Below are 26583 nucleotides of genomic sequence, written 5' to 3'. Positions count from 1 at the left end.
TGCTGCGGAGTGTCATTGTGGCCAGGGTTTGGGTGTCTGCGGAAGTTGTCGGACACGGTAAAGAAAGCGATACACAGCAAAAAAGTGGGAGGGAAACGCTATTCGTATGAGCTGGGAGGGTTTACAAAAACTTAGTGCACGTGGGAAAACATAAATTTGAAACTCCCAGTCCCGTGCTTACAGCAAACGTGAAAACACCTGGAACGGCGAAAGGCTCGACTGACCGGCACCATCTTTGTTGGGGGAAATGAGCCGCAGGACAAATGAACCGCCGCCAACTTTGTTCGGGCAGGTTTCAGCGGGACGCATGCGCACCCTCCCCTGGTAGAGCGTGTTCGCGGAGAATTGGCGGAGGTGAGATTTCAGCCAAGAGAAATGTTTGTTCTTCTTTTCCCAGAATGTAGGATCATGACAGCTAACTCTGGCCTGATTCGTCTCTGTGCTCCGCGATCACCTTTTCGTCAATATACCTAAACTCTTCTGTCTTTTATAAAGGGTGTATTTAGCTCTGTTTACTCTTTTACTGTCGCTTTCACAGATTTTTTTTCTGTGAATTTTCTACTGTTGCCCATCACCGACCATCTTACGAGGTTCATGTTTCCACAATATCGTTCACAGTCAGGAATTCTTTTTCCAGCAAGACCTTCAAATTCTGCACCATTTTCATTCCCTGTAATTCGTTTTGCACTCCTGAAACATCAACTCTGTTTCTCCACAGACACCAGCGATCTTTGCGAAAACTCCTGATGACTGTGCAGACGGTGATGTTTGGTGATGGTGCTTCCACAATGCAGTTAGGTATGAAGTTATAGATCATTCACACAGCAATAGTCAAAAGATGATATATGTCAAAATTAATAAGTCTTTTTTTTGAAAAATCATATCTATAATTTCACAAATATTATTAAGGAACGTTTGACATGAGGCCGCAATTGAAGTTTTTGGGTCAGGTGACCAAAATCATTGTCAAATGAACAGGTTTTTGTGCATGTCTAAAAAGGAGAAAGGCACATTTAGAAAGCTTAGAGTAGGAATTACAGACTATGTTGCCTTGGTAACTGTAGAAAGAGCTCCTAATGGTGAAGCAGTTACTGCTTAGATACTGCTGCTGCGGAACATTGTCTGAAAGAACGATGTTTATTTTCACATGTACACTGACAGTGTCCAATCTCACCATCCCCCCCTGTCCATTGCCTCACTGGTACTCATTATAAAACTGTTTATCATGCTTCCACTAAATCGATTAGCTGAAATTTCCTCTGGTAAAACTTTAGTTAGGCCCATTGCCTTCAGTTGTTATTACAAATTACTTTGCTACACTGCTGACTCCCTCCCTCTCGCTGGGAAGTGCCTGAGGCTGAACTACACTGTTCACAATCAGCAGGTCTGGCAGCATCTGTGAAGATAAAATCAAAGTTCATGTTTCTGGTCCAGGGACCCTTCCTCAGAGCAGTTCTGGGGAAGGGTCACTAGACCTGAAACTTCAACTCTGATTTTTTTTTTTCTTCTCAGATGCTGCCAGACCTGCTGAGCCTTTCCAGCAACTTCTGTTTTTGTGACTGATTTTTACAGCATCTGCAATTCTTTCTGTTTTTGCACCCTTCACAATATTGCTGTCGTATCTAACTCCAAGATAACATCTGGCCTCACATCTACTCAATCATAAACACCAGAAATTTCAGTCTCTAAAATGTTCCTTCCTTCCACTTCACGTCAGTTCATTTGCTCCTGAACCCCTTACCCGTGTCTATGTTGCCCAAAGCTTGACGATTCTGAAACGTAACCCTTGATTTCCTGACTGATCACGAATCTGGTCCGACACACACTCATGATGGGAAACATCCTTTCAGCATTTAGCCTGTCAAACCCCTGGTGAATCCTTTTATGTTTCAGTGAAATTCAATCTTCCAAAATCCTGTTAGTCGATTCTCAGTGTGTTTAGAGTTTTCTTTAAAAGATAATTCTTCCAAACCAGAGGTCCTCCTAGTTAACCTTCTCTGGAATGCCTCCAATATTTCCTTAAAGAAATAGACCAAAGTTCCCCACATTACTCCAGATGCGGTCTCACCAGTTCTTTGTACAGTTGCTTAAACTGCAAGCACCTTGTAATAAAGGACAGCATTCTGTTACCCTTCTTGATTAGCTGTTGCAGCTGTGTGCTAGTTTCTTGTGTTTCCTGCACAATTACCCCCCAGTCACTTTGTGTTGCAGCTTTCTCTCCTTTTCACCATTTAAATAATGCTTTGATCTTTTGTTGTCTCTTCCAAAATGAACAACTTCACATTTTCCCAAATTATACTACATCTGCCAACTTGTTGCCCACTTATCCTATTTATATCTGTCTGTAAACTGTTCGTCACCCTAACAAAACTTGACTTCTGCTTTCTTTGTGAGATCTTCCCGCATTCTTCTATACTCCCTATTGGGAGTAGTGGGCACCCTTGCTCATATCTGATCACTTTCGTTTTAGGGAACATTGTTTGGAAAGATTGGAAGGAACTTGCTACTCATTAAGAATAGAGACAACTTGTCCTTTTAAGCTGCATTAGCCTTTAACACACAATGTCTTATTGATGAGATAAAGCGGCCACACAGAAGGAAAGAAACAGGCTCAAATCTTGCTGTCCACATCTCACTAACTCTTGGAACATTCTGCCCCATGTGTCAAAGATCTGCTGCTGTGTTCAGGCCCATGAAGACCCAAGGCAGAAACTCATAGAAACCCACATAATATTCCCCTGAATTGACTGCTGACCTCCATAAAGGGTAATATGCAGCAGGGAGAATGCACAGCCATCCTGTTGCCAGAGGTCAGGGCTGTGCCGAACTTCTACCCGAGGCTGATAGTGGTCGATTTTCTGAATTTGTATTACAGGTTATTACAAATGGACTTGCAGGTGGGAATCTCAAAATAATTATAATGTCAAACTCTGAAGAATTGCTGAATTTGTCAGGACCTGGATATTTGCATTGTATGTGAGTATTAAATTCCAACACACTTGCTGCATAAAAATTCTCCCTGAAGTCCCCAAAATCATTAACATTTCTCCTGTAATCCCTTTATGATCAACTGATGAGTGTAAGTTTTATCATTCTAAAGTATACCTTACGTCAGCATCTCTATATCAAATCTCCCCTCAACTTCCCTTGCTGCAAGGAGAGGAATCTCGGTTTCTCCAAAAGCCTGATTCCCAATGTTTGTTTGCTATCTATGAGACACACATCAGGATTACGTTGGAACATTCTCCACTTGCCTGCATCGGTGCAGCCCCCAACGATATTAATGCAAGTGAACATCCTCCAGGACAAAGTGCTGTGCCTGACTGGTGTCCCATCCACCTCCTTCAATGTTTCTGCTCTCCACCACCGAGGCACAATAGCATCACTGTAAAAGTTAAAGTCACCATTGTCTTCTGTGACCAAAGGGCTCCTTTCTCATTAGACAGCGATAACCGGTAGTGGTTTAACCTGAAGATTACCACGTCCCAGGCAAGGGGAGAAGTTGCGAAGGAAAGTCCACCTGTTCTCGTGTACCAGCAACACCCATGTCACATGTTAAAAAACCCTAAGCATGTAAGTAAAATCCCTCCTTCCTTAAACCACCTGAGTAAATTTCCTCTACGTCCCCTGAGCAACCCTGCCATCCTTGCCAAAGTATGGGTGATCTCTGGTTTTCGCAGACCCAGATGCTCTGTGTTCCTGTGTCTGATGACATTATGCAGTGACGATTACGCTGAACCTCACTGTCTGTAAGGGTGGCAAAGACCCTTGATAGCATTTAATATGTATATAGACATGCACTTGTGATTCCAAGGCAGGAAAGTCCATGGAAAATGGGATGAGAATTGTTAGGTAATAGTTTTCTCTATTGGCACAACCTCGGTGACTGCAGAGCATTTTTCTGTACTGTAGACCTCTGAGACACTTACTATAGAAATATGACAAGTTACATTTGAAATCATATCAGAGAAGGTGATATTGGAATACATGACACATAACTAGTGAATACTTTTGGCAAGAAAGTGAGGTAGAGAGGTGGAACAGTTTATGAGTAAATTCTGGAGCTTCGGCAGAAGAATCTGAAAGTGCCCCCATCAAGTGAAGAAATAGTAAAGAGGCATCTGTCCTCATAAAGCTGGAATTAGAGACAAGCACATATCATCAATTTGTGAGGCTCCAAGAGATTACAGGTAAGGAGGGTTCTGAGGCTAGAGAAGATAAAAGCTGGGAGGATTGTGAGATTGGGGGATGTTACAGAGATAGAGATGTTTGTGAAACCAGAGGGTTTTCATTGTGGAGGAGATGACATCGTGATGGAGATTTGTGAGGCTGAAGGGAAATTATAGGGACAGGAGAGTTGTGAGGCTGGATGAGTTGACAGCGACAGGGAGGGTTGTAATAACCGAAGGAACTTGGATAGTGAGAGTTAGTTTCATAGATTTATGCAGCTCAGAAGCGGACTGTTTGGTCCAACCAGACCATGCCAACCATAATCCCAAACTAAACTAGCCCCACCTGCCTGTACTTTGCCCATACCCTCCAAACGTTTCTTATCCATATACTTATCTGGATATCTTTTAAACATTGTAACCGTATCCATACCCACCACTTCCTCTGGATGTTCATTCTGCGCATGAACCACTCTCTATGTTTAAAAAAAATCCCCTAATGTCGTCTTAAAAATCTTTTTCCTCTCATTTTTTTAAAAAAAAAGTTACACTCACTCTGAATACCCCCCTCCCCGCCACACTAGGAAAAGGACACTTGCCATCTCCTTATCTACTCCCTTCACAATTTTATGAACCCCTCCTAAGGCCACACCTCAACCACCTAAGCTCCTGTGAAAACAGCTTACCCAGCCTCTCCTTAAAAGTCAAACTCTCCATTCCCAGCAACATCCTGGTAAATCTCTTCTGAACCCTCTCCAGCTCGATAATATCCTTCCTGTAACAGTGTGACCAGAACTGGGGACAGTGCCCCAGAAGAGGAATTACCATCAACATGTACAACCTCAACATAATGTCCCAGCTTCTATACTCAAAGGTCTTAGTGATGAAGGCAAGCAGTGTAAACATCTTCTTACTTACCCTACCTTCTGTGACACAAGCTTTAACGATCTGAATCCCAAGGCTCCTCAGTTCTATAACATTACCCAAGATGCTGCTTTTAATTGTTCAAGTCCTGCCCTTGTTTGTTTCACCAAAATGCAATATCTTGCATTTATCCAAATTAAACCCCACCTGCCTCTCTTCAGCTAGTTGATCAAGATCTCTTTGTAATCGTAGATAAGTTATCACTACCAGTTATGGCATCACCCACAAACTTACTAAACATGCTTTTTTGCCTCAAAAACTCAATCAAGTTTGTTAACATCCTCTCAGAAAGCCACACTGACTATTTCTAATCATTCCATGCATCTCCAAATGCATATAAATCCTACCTTTCAGAATCACCTCCAATAACATACCCACCACCAAAGTCAGACTCGCAGGTTTACAGTTCTCAGACTTCTCCTTGCCCCCCATTATTAACAAAGGCCTCACATTAGTCACTCTGCAGTCATAAGGCACCTTACCGTAGCTGTAGATCATACAAATGTTTCTGCAAGCGGCCCCACAATTTCCTCCCTCACTTCTGACATCGTTCTGAGATACACTAGATCAGGTCATGAAGATTTGCCCACCTTTGTTTTCTAAGACATTCAGTGCATCCTGTTCTGTACATGTGAACTGTTTTCAAAACATCAGTATTTATTTCTGAGTTCTTCAGCCTCCATTTCTTTCTCCACAGAAAAACTGTGCAAAATATTTATTTAATATCTCTTCCCATCTCCTGAGGTTCAACACAAAGTAAGCTGTTTTCACAGGAGTTTAGGTGGTTGAGGTGTGACCTGATGAGAGGTTCATAAAATCATGAAGGGTGTAGATAAAGGGATGGCAGGTGTCCTTCTCCTTGTGTGGTGGGGAGGGGATAATCAGAGTGAGAGTAACTTTTTTTTTAAGATGAGAGGAAAAACATGTTTAAGATGTGATGACCTTTAAGGAGTCCTACTCTCTGTCTTGTTGCTCTCTTTCTCTCAATTTACTGGTAGAATCTGTTTGGATTATCCTTAATGTTATTTGCCAAGGCTATTGCATATCCAGTCTTTGCCTTCCTGATTTCCCTCTTAAGGATGCCCTCCATTCTTTATTCTATTCAAGAGATTTATTTGAAACCAGTTATTTTATCTAATATATGATTTTTTTTTTATTCTTGTCGAAAGCCTCTATCTTTATTCATCCATTATTTTCTAGTCCTACCAGCCTTACATTTCTTTCTAACACAAACATCGTGCCTCTAAACTCTCCTTATCACACATTTGAAAGCCCCCCACTTAGCCGATTTCCCTTTACCTGCAAACAAACTATTCCCTAATTGCACGGGGGCAGGTAGGAGCCAACCACATTGCTGTGGGTTTGGAGTCACATGTAGACCAGACCACACAAGTATTGCAGTCTCCTTCCCTCAAGGACATCAGCAAATCAGATTGGCTTTTCCTGACAATTGACAATGGTTTCACAGCCATCATTAGAACGTAGAACAGTGTAGCAAAGTACAGGCCCTTCAGCCCATGATGTTGTGCCGAATTTTTACCCTAAACCTAAGGTCTACCTAACCTCCACCCCTGCCTTATACTGTCATCCATATGCCTATCTAATAGTGCTTAATGCCCTTAATAAGGCCGACACTGCTAACCTCTCCGGCAATGCATTTCACGCCCCTGCCACTCTTGAGTAAAGTGCCTATCTCTGACGTCTCCTGACATCTAACCTCCACTCACTTTAAAACAATGCTCCCTTGCAATAGCTACCTCCACCCTAGGGAAAAGTCTCTGGCTGTCCACTCTATTCATACCTCTATGATCATTTTGTCACTTCTATCAAGTCACCTCATGTCCTTCGTTGTTCTAAAGAGAAAAGCCCTAGCTCTCTCAACCTTTCCTCATATGACCTTCCTTCCATTCCAGGCAAAATCCTGGTAAATCTGTTCTGAACCTTTTCCAGCAATTCCAAATCTTTCCTCTAATGAGGCGACCGGAACTGGACTCAATACTCCAGACGTGGCCTAACCGGGCTTTTGCATAGCCGGAGCATAACTTCACGGCCCTTGAACTCAATCCCTTTATTAATGAAAGCTAACACACCATACACCTTCTTAACCACTCTATCCCCCTGGGTGGCAGCTCTCAGGGAACTGTGGACATGAACCCCAAGATCTCTCTGCTCCTTCTTGCTGCCAAGAATCTTTCTGTTAACCCCATATTCTGCTTTCAAATTTGTCGTTTCAAAATAAATCACCTCACACTTTTCAGAGCTAAACTCCATCTGCCCCTTCTCAGCCCAGCTCTGCATCCTATCGATGTCCCTTTGTAATCTAGAACAGCCGTCCTCACTGTCCACAACGTGACTCACCTTTGTATCGCCTGTGAACTTTACTAATCCACCCTTCCACTCCTACATCCAAATCATTTACATAAATCACAAGTGGAAGAGGACCCAGAACAGATCCTTGTGGTACACCTTGTAACTGAGCACCATGTTGAATATTTCCCATCCACTCCCACCCTTTGTTTTCAAAGGGTCAGCCAATTCTGAATCCAATCTGCCATATTTCCCCGATCCATGCCTCCTTACTTTCTGCATGAGCCTACCATAGGGAACCTCATCAAACGCCTTTCTTAAATCCATGTATACCACATTCACTGCTCTGGCTTCACCCATGTGTTTGGTCACCTCTTCAAAGAATTCAATAAGGTTTGTGAGGCATGACCTACCCCCCTCAAATCCACCCTATTTGTGTCAATCAGATAATTCCCAGCTTTTACCGACAATATATTAATGGGAAAGTGGGACAGCACTGTGATGTCTCTCACTCTATTGTCAGGAAAGAGGTGAATGTGATTTGTAAACTCATGATTATTTGTACAATGAGCAAACTTGCACTTGTACAACAGATCCATGCAATCCCCAGATGTTCATCTGTGACATGGATTGGCGTTCATTCTCAGAAACTAATTAAAAGTAAACTCCCTGTCTTTACAGATTACCTAGTCCCACTCACACCTTGTGTTAGTCTATATGAAAATACAGTGTTCACCAGTGGGATAATTTTGTGTTCCTGGCTGCGGAAGGTTGTGTTCTCTTGTTTGGATAAAGGTATTTTACAGCCAGTTTGGATTGTGTGTGTGTGTGTGTGTGTGTGTGTGTGTGTGTGTGTGTGTGTGTGTGTGTGTGTGTGTGTGTGTGTGTGTGTGTGTGTGTGTGTGTGTAAAACAATCAGGAGACACTGGACTGAACTTCTGCGTTGCAGCTTTCTGTCATCCCTCCTCCCCCCTTACCCCTGCACCATGCTGCCCCCCCCCCCCCCCCCCCCAACCTCTAACCTCACAAAGAACCTTCTAGGTTTGCTCCGTATCTGAAGGATGTGCGTTCCAGGTCGAGACAGCTGCGAACTGAATGGGTAGCTGGGATTTGGGAGGAGAGAGGGGTTTGAATGACAGATCTTAGGGTTTATAAAACTGGTCTTGGCAGCCATACTTCATGTCTTCATGTGGATGATGCCAGGAGGTGAGTGTCAGAGTTAATCTTGCTGCCTGTGTCAGTGTGAGTACATAGAACATAGAACCATACAGCGCAGAACAGGCCCTTCGGCCCTCGATGTTGCGCCGACCTGTGAACTAATCTAAGTCCATCCCCCTACGCTATCCCATCATGATCATCCATATACTTATCCAAGGACTGTTTAAATGCCCCTAATGTGGCTGAGTTAACTACATTGGCAGGCAGGGCATTCCACCCCCTTGCCACTCTCTGAGTAAAGAACTTGCCTCTGACATCTGCCTTAAATCTGTCACCGCTCAATTTGTAGCTATGCCCCCTTGTACAACCTGAAGTAATCATCCTCAGAAAAAGACCCTCACTGTCCACCCTATCTAATCCTCTGATCGTCTTGTATGCCTCTATTAAATCCCCTCTTATCCTCCTTCTCTCCAATGAGAACAGACCCAAATCCCTCAGCTTTTCTTCATAGGGCCTGTGCTCCTGACCAGGCAACATCCTGGTAAATCTCCTCTGCACCTTTTCCAATGCTTCCACATCCTTCCTGTAATGGGGCAACCAACAGTACAGCTGGAATCTCAATGCCAGTTGTGGACCTGTACCACCCTCTTCCTGAAGCAGCCCTGGTGAGTATTGAATCTTCAGACTCTGTACCTTTCCTGAGCTCCTGGCTGTCTCTCTCTGACTTCTCCTCTTCTTGCCTCTCTGTTTTCTTGCTTTGTATCTCAGTCTCTCCTTTTGTCTCTCTGTTTTCTCTCTCTCTGTCTCCCTGTCACTCTCTTTGCCTGTTTCTCATCATTTCTCTCTCTTCCTCCTATGTCTTTGTCTCTCACACTCAACTCTTGTCTCTTTGTTTCATTTTCTCTCTTCTCCCTTTGTGTCACTATCTCTATCTCTTTCTCTGCAAGTCTCTCCTCTGGTCTCCCTTTTGGTCTTTCTCACTCTTCTGTCTCTTTCTCTCACCTGTGACTGTCTCTCACACAGTTAACTTTTGTATCGTTTGTTTCTCTGTCTTCCTCTCTCTCCCTTCCCCTCTCTCGCTCTCTCACTAGCAGCCGCTCTTTGCCCCCAATCATCATTCTCTCTCTCTCTATCTTTTCCCTCCATGTCTTTACCCTCCATGTTTCATTCTCCCTTCCTTCCATCTTTTTCTCCCTCTCCTTTTCCTCCACCTTTCTCTATTTCGTCTCCCGGTTTCTCGTCTCACTGCTGCTTTCTTTCCTGCCTCACTCCCAAAATTTTGTTTCCATTCAAAATTGCCAAATTCCACCCATCACCCTCCTCCAAATATGACTGACTGTCCCTGCAAATTTGACCATAGAATTTTGTCATTCAGTCTGAGACTCTGGATACCCCCCTCATTTCACACTGTCTTCTTCCTCCATTTTGTGCCTCCAGTGTATACATCAAGTTTCACTGCTGCCCAGTTTTGTCCCTTTCTTTACACCTGCCCCGGGAGGCAAGTCCCCAATTTTGTCCCAGTATTGTACTCCCATCCCGAAAACACTATTGCCCCTGTCAGATATTGCACTCCCCTACACAAATATTTTGCTGCCCCAACCTCCAAATATTGTCCCCTCAAATATTTCATTTCCCAATTTCAGTTCCCCAAAAGTTTGCTCTCCATCCCAATTTTGCAACCACCCCACTTTTTGTCATTGCAAATATTGCACCACTCAATTTTTTGCACTCATTTAAATATTCCCTCCTGACTTTTACCCTGTATTTTGCCCCAACAAAAGTTTTCAGCCTTACAGTTTCTCATAGCTCCCCGTGCAGCTTCACTCACCTTCTTTGTTTGTTTGTGACCCCTCCACTGTACACAGACACCCCACTGTATCCCCCTCCACTTGCAGTACCCAAACCCCCTCATTCTGACTGGAGTATAGCCAGAGACTCTCTGGCCTTTCACTGACAGCCTTGCTGCACAGCAAAATCCCAGTTCCCAGACAGAACCCTCCCCTCCCCTCCACTCCCCAACTGAGAAAGATGTTTGATGTACCAACTCCATCCACCTTTTAGTTTTAGACAAAGCACGATGGGGCAGGTGGGTCAAGCACCATGAAGGTTCCCTGGCATCATCCATGAAGAGCCAGTGATGGACAGAGAGGGATATGGAGAGAGAGAATTTGAAGTGGAAAATGGAGGGACAGATGGACAGAAGGGGGAGAACGGATATCGGAAGATACAGAAAGAGAGAAAGAGAAACAGTCAGGAAGAGAGGCAGAAATCCTATTGAGAACAAGAAAAGGGGGAAGAGAGAGAGAGAGAGAGATAGGAGAAAGATAGAAATCCAATGGACAGGACGAGAAAGGACAGATACAGAGAGTGACAGAGACAGAAGGGACAGAGAAAAATCGAGGGAGAGAAGAGCAGACAAAGACATAGTGTCCAGAATGAGTGACAGATTTGGAGGGATGTTATCAGAATGACCCTCCGGCAGGAACAGCAACATCAAACAGAACAATGAGAGAGAGAAAGAGAGGAGTGTTGGCGAGAGGTGAGTGGGTAAACTTAGAAATCAGCAAGACTGAACAATGAAATGGCTCTTGGAAAACCTGGGGAGGGGACAAGACAGTAGGAGGGAGGAATATGAGTGGGTGGGGGAAGAGTGAACGGGGTAGATGTGAAGGACGTTGGGGAGACAAGGATTTATGGGAAAACTGTGGGAAGGACAGGCAGTTGGGAATATGGAGGCAAAGAGAGAGGGAGGCAGTGAAATCTATGACACCAGACTTACCCTTTTTGCCCCTTTGTCTCCCCCACACCACAGCTGGGGATCAGTTCAGTCATTTTAAATCTCTTAAAACAGAAATCTTAATCCTTTTTTATTAGTAACTCTACAACATTGAGTAAGGTGAGGATTCCTTTTTAAGATGTCTTATTGTCTCTTGATTAAGTTTTTTTTAAAAAATATAAAACATATGTTCTAAGTTATTCGAGGGTGGTGTTTATAAAACAGCAAGACTGCCTTTTTCTGGGCCTCTACATTGTTATGGCCACACATGGCCATTTGCAGAATGATATCCTCTTCCTGTTGGATGCGAGAGTTTGGGGAGAATCCCAGTGATCCTGATGGTTGTGTCTGCAGGAGGTATGGTCGCAAATTCTATCGGACCACATGGATTGGTCGAAGCAGTGGTTAAAGGCAGTGCCGAATTTACAACAGCCAGTGGGTGTGACAGATAGCAGTTTCAGGAATGTAGAAAAACCGCAGATACAGTCAGGTCGATGGATTATTGCTGGGAAAGGTTGGAGGGGAGCCTGGTCATGTAGGAGTCTTCTAAGGCTATCCCCATCTCAAACAAGTATGCTGTTTTCGACAATATAGGTGGCCATAGACTCTGAGGCATGTAGCCTGGATAGCCAGGTTACCAATAACAAGGCTAGCTCTACTGTAACAAAGGGTACTTGAGGTTCCACGTGATCAATTCTGATAGGGGACTGTCTCGTCAGAGGCACAGACTGCTGTTTCTCTAGCCACCAGTGAGACACCGGAATGGTGTTTGCCTCCCTGGTGCCAGTGTCAAGGATGTCTGAGTGTGTGCAGAATAATCTCAAAGAGGAGAATGACCAGTAGTATGTCATTGTGCGTTGGTAATGACATTGTAGGAAGATAAAAGGATGAGGTCCTGATGAGAGAATGTAGGAAATTAGGCAGGAGATTAAAACTTATGTCCTCAAGGGTTCTAATATCTGGATTACCCCTAGTTCCATGTGGTATTGAGAGTAAGAATAGCAGGATAGCTGAATGCATGGTGAAGGACCTGATACAAGGGAGAAGGATTCACATTTTTTGGATTATTGGAATCTCTTCTGGGTTAGAATTGACCTGCTTAAGAAGTGATAATGGGAACTGCAGATGCTGGAGAATCCAAGATAACAAAGTGTGGAGCTGGATGAACGCAGCAGGCCAAGCAGCATCTCGGGAGCACAAAAGCTGACGTTTTGGAAAGAGTCGAGGCCCGAAACGTCAGCTTTTGTGCTCCTGAGATGCTGCTTGGCCTGCTTAAGAAGAATGGATTGCACCTGAATTGGAAGGGGACGAATATACTGGCAAGGTGTTTTGCCAGTGCAACTCGGGATGCGTTAAAGCAATAAGAGAAATGGGGTAAACCAAAAGAGATAGTGAGAAAAGAGATAAATCTGAGGCTGGCACAATTGAGAAATCACACAGTCAAGGCAAACAACAAGGTATGACTGAGAAGTTTGATTGCAAATACTTCAATGCAAGATGCCTGACAAACAAGGCAGATGAGCTCAGGGCCTGGTTGGGAACATGAGACTATAATAACTATTACGGAAATATGGGCTCAGGGATGGATAGGATTGGCAGCTTAATGTTCTTGGGTACAGATGCTATAAGAAGAATAGAAAGGGGCATGAGGAACAATGATGTTTTTAATTAACGATAACCTTATGGCTGTACTGGGGAGGATGTTCTTCAGGTTATTTGGGTGGAACTCAGAAATAAGAAATGGATGATCACCTTATCAGGATTGTACAATAGACCCCCACCCCCAATAGCCAGTGGGAAATTAAGAAGCAAATTTAATAAGGGACCTCATTTATCTGTAATAATAATGTGGTAATTATTGGGTTTTTAATTTCCAAACATAGACTGGGACTATCATAGCGTTAAGGGCTAAGATGGAAAGGTATTTAAGTGTGTACAAGAACATTTTCTAATTCAGTTTGTAGGATTACCTATGAGAAACTCTCTCTTGGGAAGTAAGGCAGGGTGAGTGATTAAAGTATTAGTGGGGGAGCACTTCAGCATCAGAGAACCCATGGTATGGTGGCTCAGTGGTTAGTACTGCTGCCTCAGCATCAGGCATCTGAGTTCAATTCCCACATTCTTCACATATCGCATGGGTTTCTTCTGGTGCTCCAGTTTCCTCCCACAGTCCACTGATGTGCAGGCGAAGTTGATTAGGGATGCTAAATTGCCCATCGTGTCTATGGATGTGCAGGCTGGATGGATTAACCATGAAAAATGCAGGGCTACAGGGGTAAGGAAGGAGGTTCTTCCGAGGCTCAGTGGGGACTTGATGGGCCAAATGGCCTGTTTCCACACTGTAGGGATTCTATGATAATTCTGTTAGTTTTAAAATAGTTATGGAAAAGGATAGACCAGATCTAAAAGTTGAAGTTCTAAATTGGACAAAGGCCACTTTTGGTGGTACAAGGCAAGAAATTTTAAAATTTGATTGGGGGAGGATATTCGCTGGTAAAGGGATGGCTGGAAAGTCAGAACATAAGAACATAAGAAATAGGAGCAGGAATAGGCCATCTGGCCTATTGAGTCTGCTCCACTATTCAGTAAGATCATGGCTGACTTTTTAAGCTCCACTTTCCTCCCCACTCACCATAACCCTAAATAACCTTTGCCTTAAAAACATTCAAGAGGGTAGCCTCAACTGCTTCACTTAACAGGAAGTTTCACAGATTCGCAACCCTGAAGCTGAAGAAGTTCCTGCTCAGTACAGGCCTAAATCTGTCTCTCCCCCCACCCCCGACCTTCTTTTGAAGCTATGCTGTGTGGTTCACCCATCAGTGGAAACAACCGCCCTGCTTCTATCTTGTTTATTTCCGTCATAATTTTACATTTTTCTGTTAGACCACCCTCATTCTTCAAAATTCCAATGAACATAGTACCAGTCTAATCAATCTCTTCTCATAAGCCAACCATCTCAATTCCATAATTAGCCACATGAACTTCCTCTGCACTCCCTCCAGCGCCAGTACATCCTTGCTAAAGCATTGACTACAAAACTAAAGTAGCCTGGGCATAGCCTCACTAGCACCCTATACAGCTGCAGCATAACCTCCTTGTTTTTAAACTCCATCCTTTTCGCAATGAAGGAAAATATCCTATTTGTCATCTAAATTACCTGCTGCATCCGCAAACCAACTTTTTGTGACTCATTCACAAGCACACCGGGTCCCTCTGCACAACAGTATACTACGGTTTTTCACCATTTAGATAATAGTCCAGTTTCCTGCTATTCCTACCAAAATAGATGGCCTCACATTTACCAACATTGTACTCCATCTGCCCACTCTCTTAACCTATCTGTATCCTTCTGCAGACTTACAGTGGCTTCTGCACATTGTGCTCGACCTGTCATCTTAGTGTCATCTGTGACAACTCTGACACATTTTCTCTTTCCCAACTCCAGATCTTCTGTGTAAATTGTAAACAATTGTAGTCCCAACACTAATCCAAATTTGGAATGGCCAATCCACCTAGCCTGCTCATCTTTGGACCATGGGAGGAAAACCACGCAGACATGGGGGAAAATGTGCAAACTCCACACAGTTGCCCGAGGCTGGAATTGAACCCTGGTCCCTGGTGCTGTGAGGCTGCAGTGCTAACCACTGAGCCGCCGTGCCGCCTGGTGGATAATATCCTCAAACAAATTCCAGTAAATTAGTTAAAACATTACCTACCCTTCTTGACACAATGCTGCGTCTGCCTGATGGGAAAATTTCTATCCAGATATCTTGCTATTTCATCCTTGAAACTTATTCCCCACCAGAGAAATTAAGCTAACAGGTCAATAGTTACCCATCTCCTGTCCATCTCATTTTTCTTTTTAAGCAGTGGCATTACATTTACTGCTTTCAAATCTGCCAGAACCGTCCCAGATTCTGGCAAATTTTGGTGAATTACCACAAGCATGTTTGCTGTCTCCCCTGTCAACTCTTTGGTTCTCTGATCTGGAGGCCTATGGCCAGCTGTGCTGCAAGGATCGATGCTGGGTCCGCTGCTTTTTTGTCATTTATATAAATGATTCGGATGTGAATACATGAGATATGGTTAATAATTTTACGGATAACCCCAAAATTGGAGGTGCAGTGGACAATGAAGAAGGTTACCTCAGAGTATGATGGGACCTTGATCAAATGGGAAAATGGACGGAGTGGCAGATGGAGTTTAATTTAGATAAATGTGAAGTGCTGCATTTTGGAAAGGTAAATCAGGGCAAAACTTATACATTTAATGGTAAGGTCCTGGTGAGTGTTGCTGAACAAAGAGACCTTAGGGCACAGATTCATTGTTCTTTGAAAATGGAGTCGCAGATAGGCAGGGTAGTGAGCCCTTGCCTTTGATGGTCAGTGCACTGAGTATAGAAGTGTTGACTTTATGTTGTGCTATACAGCATATTGGTTAAGCCACTTCTGGAATTCCGCATTCACTTATGGTCTCCCTGCGATAGGAAAGATGTTGTGAAACTTGAAATGGCTCGGAAAAGATTTGGCAAGATGTTGCCAGGATTGGAGGGTTTGGGCTGTAGAGACAATCTGAATTGGCTGGAGCTATTTTCCCTCGAGCATTGGAGACTGAGAAGTGACCTTATGGAAGTTTATAAAATCATGAAGGGCATGGATAAGGTGACTAGTCCAGGTCTTTTTCCAAGGTTGGGTAGTCCAAAACTAGAAGGTGTAGGTTTATGAGGAGAGGGAAAAGATTTGAAAGGAATCTAAGGGAAAGCATTTTCATGCTGAGCATGGTACTTTATGGAATGAGCTGCCATAGGAAGTGGTGGAGGCTGGTACAATTACAACAATTAAAAGGCATCTGTTTGTGTAGTGAACAGGAAGGGTTTGGAGGGATGTGGGCCAAATGCTGTCAAATGGGATCAGATTTATTAAGGATATCTACTTTGCAGAAACAACTTGGACCGAAGGGTCTGTTTTGGTGTTGCACAATTATTCGATTCCAATAAGTTAAAATTGAGATGGGCTTTTCTTTTGTAGAGAGATGACAGAAGCTTTGATAATTCTCCTTCGAGCTGAGAAGGTTAAGCAGTGGCTCAGACAGCATCTGAGGAGTAGGGAAGCCAATGTTGCAGGCCAAAACCCTTTGTCACCAAAGCATTGACTTCCTTACTCCTCAAATGATTCCTGACCTGTTATACTTTGCCAGCTCCGCATTTATGGATTGTTGCTTCCAGCATCTGCACTCCTTACTGTCTGCAAGGTTAGGCAGTGATTTAGTCCAGGTGCAGATTTCACAATATCTAATTTGCAGAGAGAAAGAGAAATTATGGACCAATGTCACAACAGTAAGTAACCACTTTCAGGTAATTTGCATATAATGTTAAAACAGTGAAACTGTTAATCTTAATTTACCCAGGAAGTTCTGAGCATCTGGAACTGTCTGAGCGGCAGCAGTTACACTCAAGAGATTTAAAATTTTAAGGAACGATTTGGAGGACTATGGGCAAATAGCAGTGGAGTTGGGACAGGTTAGCAGCATCTCCGGAGGGACAGAGTACAGCCCCAAAGGAAACTGGAAGTAAAATGGAGTCAGTTTGGACTGGGAAGTTTTATGATCACCTGGTGTAGGCTACAAGACCCAAATTAGAAACTCTCAATCCTGCATTTGCAGCAAACAGGAAAATGTCTGCAGACCTGCGGCGATGATAGGCCCCGGGTTATGGCTGCCATCTTTATTGTGGGCAAGGTATAGCAACGTGCATGCGCTGGGCGATTTGAAGAGGAGAGTTTACACACAGCAATCTGAAACCAAGTTTAATGTTTGTCTCTTCAATTCATCCAGGACTCCCAGTGATTTTTGTTTCATGAATTTGTCTTATAGGATATTCATTGAGACTGGGATCTTAAAACAAGTTCTAACAGTCAGCAGAATCATTAGGATCTGAATATCATTGCCTTTTAACTGTGGAAAGAAAAAGGTTTGTTTGTTCTGTCTGTGGGAAAACATCTGATTTTGTTTAGAAATAGCAAAAAGCAGCAAGAAGTTTAAATTCATGGTAAGATCACCTTGGGGCATCTGCTCAGTTCCTTGCCCTGCGGCTGAGGAAGGAGATATTGGCCTGTGAGGCAGCACAGATTTATCTAAATTACACCTGGTCTCTTTGAAAGAACTGTCAGATTTAATCCGTAAGACCATAAGACATAGGAGTGGAAATTAGACTATTCGGCCCATCGAGTGTGCTGGCCATTCAGTCATGGCTGATAAGTTCCTCAATCCCATTCTCCTGCTTTCTCCCCATAACCCTTGATAATCGAGAACCTATCTATTTCAGTCTTAAATGTACTCAATGATCTGACCTCCATACCTCCTGTGGCAGTGAATTCCATAGATGCACCACTCTCTGGCTGAAGAAATTTCTCTTTATCTCCGTTCTAAAAGGTCTTCCCTTTACTCTCAGGCTGTGCCCTCAGGTCCTTGTCTCTCCCAACAATGGAAGCAACTTCCCAATACCCACTCTGTCCAGACCATTCAGTATTCTGTAAGTTTCAATTAGATCCCCCCTCATCCTTCAAAACTCCAATGAGTGTAGTCACAGAGTCCTCAAACGTTCCTCATTTGTTAAGCTTTCCATTCCTGGGACTATTCTCGTGAACCTCCTCTGATCCCAGTCCAGGGCCAATATATCCTCCCTGAGATATGGGGCCCAAACCTACACACAATACTCCAAATGTGGCCTGACCTGAGCCTTATAAAGCCTCAGTAGCATATCCCTGCTTTTATATTCAAGTCCTCATAATAAATGCCAACATTGCATTTGCCTTCCTGACCACTGACTCAACCTGTGAGTTTACTTTGAGAGAATCCTGGACTAGAACTCCCAAGTCTCTTTGCACTTGAGACTTCTGAATTTTCTCCCCATTTAGAAAGTAGTTTATGCTTTTAGTTTTCTTACCAAAGAGCATGACCTCACACTTTACCACGTTGTACTCCATTTGCTGCCAATTCGCCCACTCTCTGAACCTGTCAATTCCTTCTGCAGCTCCCCCACCTCCTCAATAATATCTATCCCTCCACCAATCTTTGCATCGTCTGCAAACCGAGCCAGAATGCTCACAGTTCCTCCATCTCATTAACATAGAAAGTGAAAAGTTGTGGTCCCAACACTGACCCTTGCGGAACACCACTTGTCACTGCCTGCCATATTGAGAAAGACCCTTTTATTCCCACTCTCTGCTTTCTCCCCGTCAGCCAATCTTCTATCCATGCTAGCACCTTGCCTGTAATACCATGGCCCTTATTTTACCAGCAGCCTCCTGTGTGGCACCTTGTCAAAGGCCGCCTTGAATTCCAGGGCGATAACATCCATTGACTTGGTGTACCCTACTCATCATTCCTCGAACTCTAATAGATTTGTCAGGCATGACCTCCCCTTGATGGAACCATTGCTGACTTTTCCCTACTTTACCATACACATACAAATATTCAGAAATCTCATCCTTTACAATGGACTCCAATAGCTTAATCATGACTGAGGCGAGGCTAATTTTCTCTCTATTGCTTTACTCCCTTTTTAAACAGGGGTGTCACGTTAGTGATTTTCCAGTCCTCTGCGACCCTCCCTGACTCTAGCGATTCCTGAAAGATCACCACTAATGCTTCCACTATCTGTTCAGCTATCTCCTTTAGAACTCTAGGGTGTATTCCACCTGGTCCAGGTAATTTATCCACCTTCTGGCCACTCAGTTTTAGGAGCACCTTTTCTTCGGTGATGGCCACCGTATTCAGCTCTGCCCCCTGACTCTCTTGAATTTTTGGGAGATTACTCGTGTCTTCCACTGTGAAGACCGATGTGTAGTAATTATTCAGTTTCTCAGCCATTTCCTTGTTCCCCACTACTATCTCTCCAGCATCATTTTCCAGTGTCCAATGTCCACTTTTGCCTCTCTTTTGCCCTTTATCTATCTCGAGAAACTCTTACAGTCTTCATTTATATTACTGGCTGGTTTACCCTCCTATTTAATCTTCTCCCTCCTTATTTCATTTTCTCTTGTTGCCCACTGCAGGTCTTTGTAAACTTCCCAGTCCTCTGGTTTTCCACTGCCCTTCCCCACATTATATGTTTCTCTTTTGCTTTTATGCTGCCCCTGACTTCCTGAGTCAGCCATGGTTGCCTCATCCTCCCTCTACCTTGCTTCTTTTGCCTGAATTACTCGCAGAACTTCCGACATTGCTGTTCCACTGTCTTTTCTGCCAGGCTCCACTTCCAGTAAATTCTGCCCAGCTCTCCCCTCATACCGCTGTAGCTGTCTTTATTCAGTTGTAATACTGTTACGTCTGATTCTATACTCTGCCTCTCAAATCACAGGGTTAATTCTTCCATCTTATGATCTCTGCCTCCTAAGGGTTCCTTTACCCTAAGCTCCCAAATCAAGTCTGACTCATTGCATAACATTAAATCCAGTATTGCTTGTTCCCTTGTGGGCTCCACCACGAGCTGCTCCAAAAAGCCATCTCGCAGACATTCCAAAAACTCCTTTACTTGCAATCCATTACCAACGTGATTTTCCCAGTCCACCTGCATATTCAGACCCTCCATGATCAGTGTCACTTTGCCTTTCTTACACACCTTTTCTATATCCTGGTATATCTTGCGCCCCAGCTCCTGATTACTGTTTGGAGGCCTGCACACAATTCCAACGATGTTTTTTTTTAACCTTTGCAATTCCTCAATTCTACTCTCACAGATTCTACACCTTCTGACCCGACTTCATTTCTTCCTATGATTTAATTTCATTTCTCACTAATAGGGCAATCCCACCCCCTCGGCCCACCTGCCTATCTTTTCAATAGGATTTATATCCTTGGATATTCCGTTCCCAATCCTGATTCCCTTGCAGCCACATCTCCATGATGCCTACCACCTCATACCTGCCAGTTTCGATCTGTGCCACAAGCTCGTTTACCTTGTTCCTTATACTGCGTGCATGCAGATATCACACATTCAGTCCTGTATGAACTCTCCCTCTTCTCATTGTCATTTGTTTTTCCAGTGTTTGATTACTAGCCCTTTCCAAACATACTGTCCTATTTGTGTCTGTGCTGGAAACTTTAATAACTTCTCCTGAATTCTCGATCCCTGTCATTTTTTCATAATTTTCCACGTAGTGGAATCCACTACTACACTTTGTTTCCCACTGGGACAAGTTTCACCATTCCCTTCCCTCCCCCACTTTCTAGTTTAAAGTCCTGTTGACTAGCCTATTTACCCTTTTCGCTAGAACATTGGTCCCAGCTTGATTTCAGGTGGAGACTGTCCCAAGTGCACAGATCCCTCCTGGTCCAATATGGATGCCAGTGCCCCATGAGAAGGAACCCCTATTTTCACACTATAATAAAATGTGAGGCTGGATGAACACAGCAGGCCCAGCAGCATCTCAGGAGCACAAAAGCTGACGTTTCAGGCCTAGACCCTTCTTCACACCACTGTTTTAGCCGCATGTTTATTTTTCTTATTTTCATGGCTCTATACCAATTAGCATGTGGCTCGGGCATTACTATGGAGATTATAACCCTTGAGAACCTGTCTTTTAATGTGGTTCCTAGCTCCTGATAATCTCTGAACAGGTCCTTTTTCTTAGTCTTGCCTACGTTGTTTGTTTCAGTATGGACTGCAACAACTGGATCCTCCCCCTCCCACTCCAATATCCTTTAAAGCTGGTCAGGGATATCCTTTACCCTGTCACTTGGCAGGCAACACACCATGCAGGACTATAAATCCTGCTTGCAAAGGATGCGATCTATCTCCCTCATTATAGAATCCCATACAACTACCCCCCCCCCCCTCTTGAATGGCCTCCCATACCATGTTGCAGTGGTCTGTTGGCTCATCCTCCCTGCAGCCCTTTTCCTCATCCACACAGCAAGTAAGTACGTTGTACCTGCTGAACAAGGTCTAGAGCTGAGGCAGGATCCTGAATGCAGGATCCCTCTACTTGCTTCACTTACAGTTACACCCTACTGTCGCTGACCACTAACCAAATTTGAATTCCTTAATCTACCAGGTCTGACTGCCTCATGAAACAAAGCGTCCAGGTACTTCTCCCCCTCCCGGATGTGCCGCAGTGTTTAAATCTCAGATTTCAGCTCATCAACTCTGAGCCAAAGTTCCTCGAGCAACTGACACTTGCTGCAGATGTGATCACTATAGTCCCACATCATACACCTACAACACATCGCCTGTCCAGCCACTTCTACTTAAATTATATAAATTAATAAAGTAATTATTATAATGAGTTAATTAAATTTGTTGATACTTTCGTCCCTCTGACTGCTTCCAGCCAAAAATAAAGGAAAAAGAATTCCTTGTCTTCAAGATTGCCAAAAGAATAAAGAGAAAAATGCCTTACCTTACCTTCCCAACCCTCTGTACAGTCTTTTTTGTTTGGGTTAGAGGAGGAGGACGGGTGGGAGACACTACACGTGTAAATGTTTCTGGTTTAGACAATACTCAGATAGAATAGTTCACTTCCTGTGAACAAGGTAAGGTTTTTAGAAGGAAAACCTAACCTAACCTAACCTTCCCGGCTGCCCCTTGGCTTGAACCCTCACCACTCCCGCCACCCAAATCAAGAAGTCCCAATCGCCCATTTCACAATTTAACTTAAACTCCTCATTTTCAATTGCCTGTAAACTACCTTTTAAAATATCTTACAGAATTGAATTCCTACACCTTTTCAGGTGGAATGTTCCAGAGCCTGACAGCTCTCTGTTGATGCTGAAATCCATGTTGAGTCTGGAGGTTATAAAGGGCTGAATTGAAAGATGAGATGCAGTTCCTGAGCTCTCACTGAGCTGCATTGGAACAGTATAGGAGGCTGTAGCCAGTGTGGTGAGAATATAATAGAAATGTTTGAAACAGAGGGAGATTGCTATCTCAAATAATTCTCTTTTTGGAAGTAACCAGTTGAATCTAGAGAGAAGTCATTACAAGAGACCTCAGACAGTGCTCCTCTTGCACAATATGGGACGTGAGAGATGCTTCCAGTGTCTCTAATGGCTACATGTGCAAGAAGTGTGTCCATCTGCAGCCAGTGGGTAACTGCCTTTCAGAGCTGGAGCTTTGGATGTACTCACTGTGGAGCATCTGCGCTTCTGAGAATGTTGTGAAAAATACATTTACCGAGTTGGTCACATCACAGTGGAGGATGACTCAGGCAGAAGTGGAATCTGTGGCCATTAAATAAAGTAAAAGGCTGAGAAAGGAATTTCAGGAGTCATTCCATTCTCGACCATTATACTGCTTTAGATTCTGCTGGGGGACAGGTGGAGTGTTCTCTCAGGGGAAATCAGCAACAGCCAGGTTCATGACACCAAAGCTCTGCTGCACAAAAGTGGGAAAAATGAGTGGCAAGGCAATAATGATACGGAATGCAACAGTCACGGGTATGGACAGGCACTTAGGTGGCTGCAGACATGAATCTCGGATGGTATGTGATCTCCTTGGTGCCTGGATCTGCGATATCATGAAGTGGCTGCAGAACATTCTTGAGCTGGATAGTAAACAACAAGTGGTCGTGGATTATGTAGCGTTAGTGAGAGCAGGAATATGAGGTTAGATCCGATGAATGTGTGGCTGAAGAAATAGTGTACCAGATGAGGGTTTATATTCCTGAGGTTTTGGAACTGTTTCTGAGTTGGATGGGACCTATACAAACCTGACTAGTTGCAAATGAAAGGAGAATTAAATGAGGATCAAGTCTCTATGCACCAGTCCTGAGACCTCAGGAATCAGACTGGCTACACCCTCAATAACCAGGACATCCTTCCTTGGGAAATGGGAAGAAAAATATTCCAGGTGTAGCCTCACCAAAGCCCTTGCAGAAAGACATCCCTGTTCTTGTACTCCAATCCTCTCACTCTAAAGATGAATGTCTCATTTGCTTTCTTCACTGCTTGCTGTTCCTGACTCTTTACAGAAGCAGACAATCACAGAGAAGCACAAAACAAAATTGAGTCAGAGTCTCTGATATTAATTTGTTGAACACAGGGCCCTCCTCATAACCATGCTAGTCATCAAGCACCTATGTAATCTAGTCCCATTTCCTGGCACTCAGCAGGCAACTTGTAGTGCTTTGTATGATCATATGAATCTTTTTTCAATGTTGCAATGATTCCTGCATCTGTCACCATTTTAGTATTTCCCAGCACATTTTGTTTTTATTTCAGATTTCCACCATTTCCCTTCAGCATTTAGAATCATAGAGACGTACAGGCTGGAAACAGACACTTCAGTCCAACTCGTCTACACTGACCAGATCTTTCTGTACATGCACCACTGCGTGTGTTAAATGAAATTGCCGTTTAGAAGTCATTTAAGTCTTTCTCCTCTCATGTTAAACTTATGCTGTCCAGTTTTATACTTGCCGACTGTGGAAAAATAAAGACCTTGAGTTCTCACCCGCTACATTCTCCTCACAGTTTTATAAACTTCTGTAAGATCACCTTTCAGCCTCCAATGCTTCAGGGAAAATTGTCCCCCGCCTATTCAGCCTTTACCTATATTTCAGACCCTCCAACCCTGGCAACATCCTTGCAAATCTTTTCTGAACCCTTTCAGGTTTCACAGTTTCTCCCTGTAGCAGGGAGACCAAAACTGAACACAGTCTTCCAAAAGTGGCCTTGGACAGGCATAACATAACCTTCCGACACCAATACTCTATGCACTGAGTAATAATAGCTGATGGACCAAGAACCTTTTTCACTTGTCTGTCTACCTGCGACTCCACTTTAAAGGAACTGTCAACCCGCACTCGAAGAGTCGTTGTTTGCTAACACTGCCCAGCAACCTACCATTATGTGTACGAGTCCTGCACTGATAACATCTTTCCGAAATCAAAGAGACTAGCATTGGACGCAATATTCTAAAATTGGCCCCATTACGGCCCTACACAACTGCAATATGTAACCCTAACTCCGATGCTCAATCATAGAATCTCTACAGTTTGGAAGCAGGCCTTTCACCCAGAAGTCCACACCAACCATCCGAAGAGCATCCCACCATATCCCTGTAACCCTGCGTTTTCCATAGCTAATGCATGTTATGCACACGTCTTTGGACCATGGGAGGAAACTGGAGTACCATGAGGAAACCATGCAGTCACGCGGAGAATGTGCAAACTCCCTGTAGAGTGGAATCAAACATGGGTCCCTTTATTGATCAATGCACTGACCAATAAAGCCAAATGTGACAAATGCCCTTCAGCACCCGATCTACCTGAAACCCCATTTTCCAGGAACTATGCACGAGTTTTTTTGCAGTTCAGAGAGATTGAAGGGTATGGTGAGAAAACAGGAACAGAACTGGCTTGTAGATCTATAAAATGCCTTTTCTTCATGCTTGTCTCTACCACCTCTATTTCTTTGTGTAGTTTTATTCAAACATTGACTGGTTCCCTTCCCTGAAGGACCTTCATGAACCAGTTCAGTTTTAATGATAATACAGCAATTTCCCTAATTATCGTCCCCAAAAGCGACCCAGTTGATTTCTGTCAATTTCACAACCTGTGTGTTTTGGTTTCTCCCGATACATTTGTTTGAAAGGTTGTTTTGCAATGAGACATTTTGAAATGAAATTGCATTCAGATCTGACATTCACTCTTTTGTAATACCCTATTTATTTCAGGATTTTGAACACTCCGTGTGCAGAAGAGTCTGTGAATATTCATCTGACATATCCAAATGCCTGCGCAGTCACACTGGGAAAAGACTGGAAATGTGGGGATCGTGGGAAGGGATTTGTTTACCCATCTCGGCTTGAAATTCACCAACGCAGTCACACTGGGGAGAAACCATTCTCCTGCTTTTATTGTGGGATGGGATTCACTCAGTCGTCCCACCTGCAGACACACCAACGGGTTCACACCGGGGAGAGACCATTCACCTGCTCCCAGTGTGGGATGGGATTCAGTCACTCCTCCAGCCTGCGCATACACCAACTGCGCATAAACCATTCTCCTGCTTTGATTGTGGGATCGGATTCACTTCATCATCCAGCCTGCAGAAACACCAGCGAATTCCCACTGGGGAGAGATCATTCATTTGCTGCGTATGTGAAAAGGGTTTCACTCGGTCATCCCACCTACAGAGACACCAGCGAATTCACACTGGAGAGAGACCGTTTGCCTGTTCCAGTTGTGGGAAGGGATTTACTCGATCATCCCACCTGCTGGAACACCAGCGAGTTCACAATGGGGAGAGGCCATTTGACTGTTCTGACTGTGGGAAGGGATTCACTCGGTCATCCCACCTGCTGGAACACCAGCGAGTTCACAAGCGGGAGGGACCATTCATCTGCTCCGATTGTGGGAAGGGATTCATTCGGTCATTCCACCTTGCAGAGACACCGGAGAGTTCACACTGGAGGGAAAGCATTCATCTGCTCCTGTTGTGGGAAGGGAATTTACCCAATCATCCAACCTGTGGATACACCAGCAAGTTCACACTGGAGAGAGACCATTCACCTGCTCTGACTGTGGGAACAGATTTAAACAATCATCTCACCTGCTGGAACACCAGCAAGTTCACACTGGGGAGAGACCATTCAAATGCTACATGTGTGAAAAGGGATTCACTCGGTCATTCCACCTGCTGGAACACCAGCGAGTTCACAAGCGGGAGAGACCATTCATCTGCTCCGATTGTGGGAAGGGATTCACTCGGTCATTCCACCTTGCAGAGACACCGGAGAGTTCACACTGGAGGGAAAGCATTCACCTGCTCCTATTGTGGGAAGGGAAGTTACCCAATCATCCAACCTGTGGATACACCAGCAAGTTCACACTGGAGAGAGACCATTCACCTGCTACTTGTGTGAAAAGGGATTCACTCGGTCATTCCACATGCAGAGACACCGGAGAGTTCACACTGGAGTGAAACTTTGTACCTGCTCCGCTTGTGGGAAGGGATTTACCCAATCAGCCAGCCTGCAGAATCACCAGCAGCAAGTTCACGCTGGGAAGAAACTTTCAGTCAGTCAACTCAATTGCTGATACCGCAGTGTGTTCCCTCCATGGGGAGAGATTCACTCTGCCATCCAAACGATTAAAACACCAGTGAAATGACAGTGGGTGTGTCCTGTTCACCTACTCCATTTGTGTTAAATGTTTTGCTGTTTGCTCACACACCAGCAAATTCACAAAAACCGTGGGTGAGGGACTTTGCTTTTGCTTACGCCAAGGAATGAGCCTTGGTCATTGTGTT

General features: G+C 44.0%; 1 protein-coding gene across 10 annotated transcripts; it reads left to right on the top strand.

Moving 5' to 3' along the window:
• LOC125455768 (zinc finger protein 214-like) lies at positions 1 to 26583 on the top strand. 10 transcript variants are annotated; one of them, XR_009446298.1, is made up of 6 exons: positions 1 to 354; positions 719 to 798; positions 2876 to 2976; positions 3443 to 3573; positions 17206 to 17302; positions 25007 to 26583. XR_009446298.1 is itself a non-coding variant. In XM_059649457.1 (4 exons), exons 3-4 carry the CDS (start codon positions 2921 to 2923, stop codon positions 25851 to 25853), a joined length of 903 nt encoding a protein of 300 aa, XP_059505440.1. In that variant the 5' UTR covers positions 1 to 354; positions 719 to 798; positions 2876 to 2920; the 3' UTR covers positions 25854 to 26582. The 10 variants fall into 10 exon arrangements, 2 of the variants coding, with proteins under 2 accessions (XP_059505440.1, XP_059505441.1); XR_009446299.1 differs by lacking the exon at positions 25007 to 26583 and adding an exon at positions 21387 to 21725; XR_009446301.1 differs by lacking the exon at positions 3443 to 3573.

The sequence above is a fragment of the Stegostoma tigrinum genome, chromosome 10 (assembly GCF_030684315.1).
Source record: "Stegostoma tigrinum isolate sSteTig4 chromosome 10, sSteTig4.hap1, whole genome shotgun sequence".
Lineage (NCBI taxonomy): Eukaryota > Metazoa > Chordata > Chondrichthyes > Orectolobiformes > Stegostomatidae > Stegostoma > Stegostoma tigrinum.
Note: the sequence above shows the minus strand (reverse complement) of the source record. Positions and strands in the feature narration are given on the sequence as shown.

What these genes read in the sequence shown, in the direction of transcription:
- LOC125455768 (XM_059649458.1), top strand. Translation starts at nt 2,921, where the DNA reads ATGTCAAACTCTGAAGAATTGCTGAATTTGTCAGGACCTGGATATTTG. An exon ending in CCTGGATATTTGCATTGTAT is followed by an intron (nt 2,977 to 25,006) that starts GTGAGTATTAAA and finishes TATTTATTTCAG; the next exon opens with GATTTTGAACACTCCGTGTG.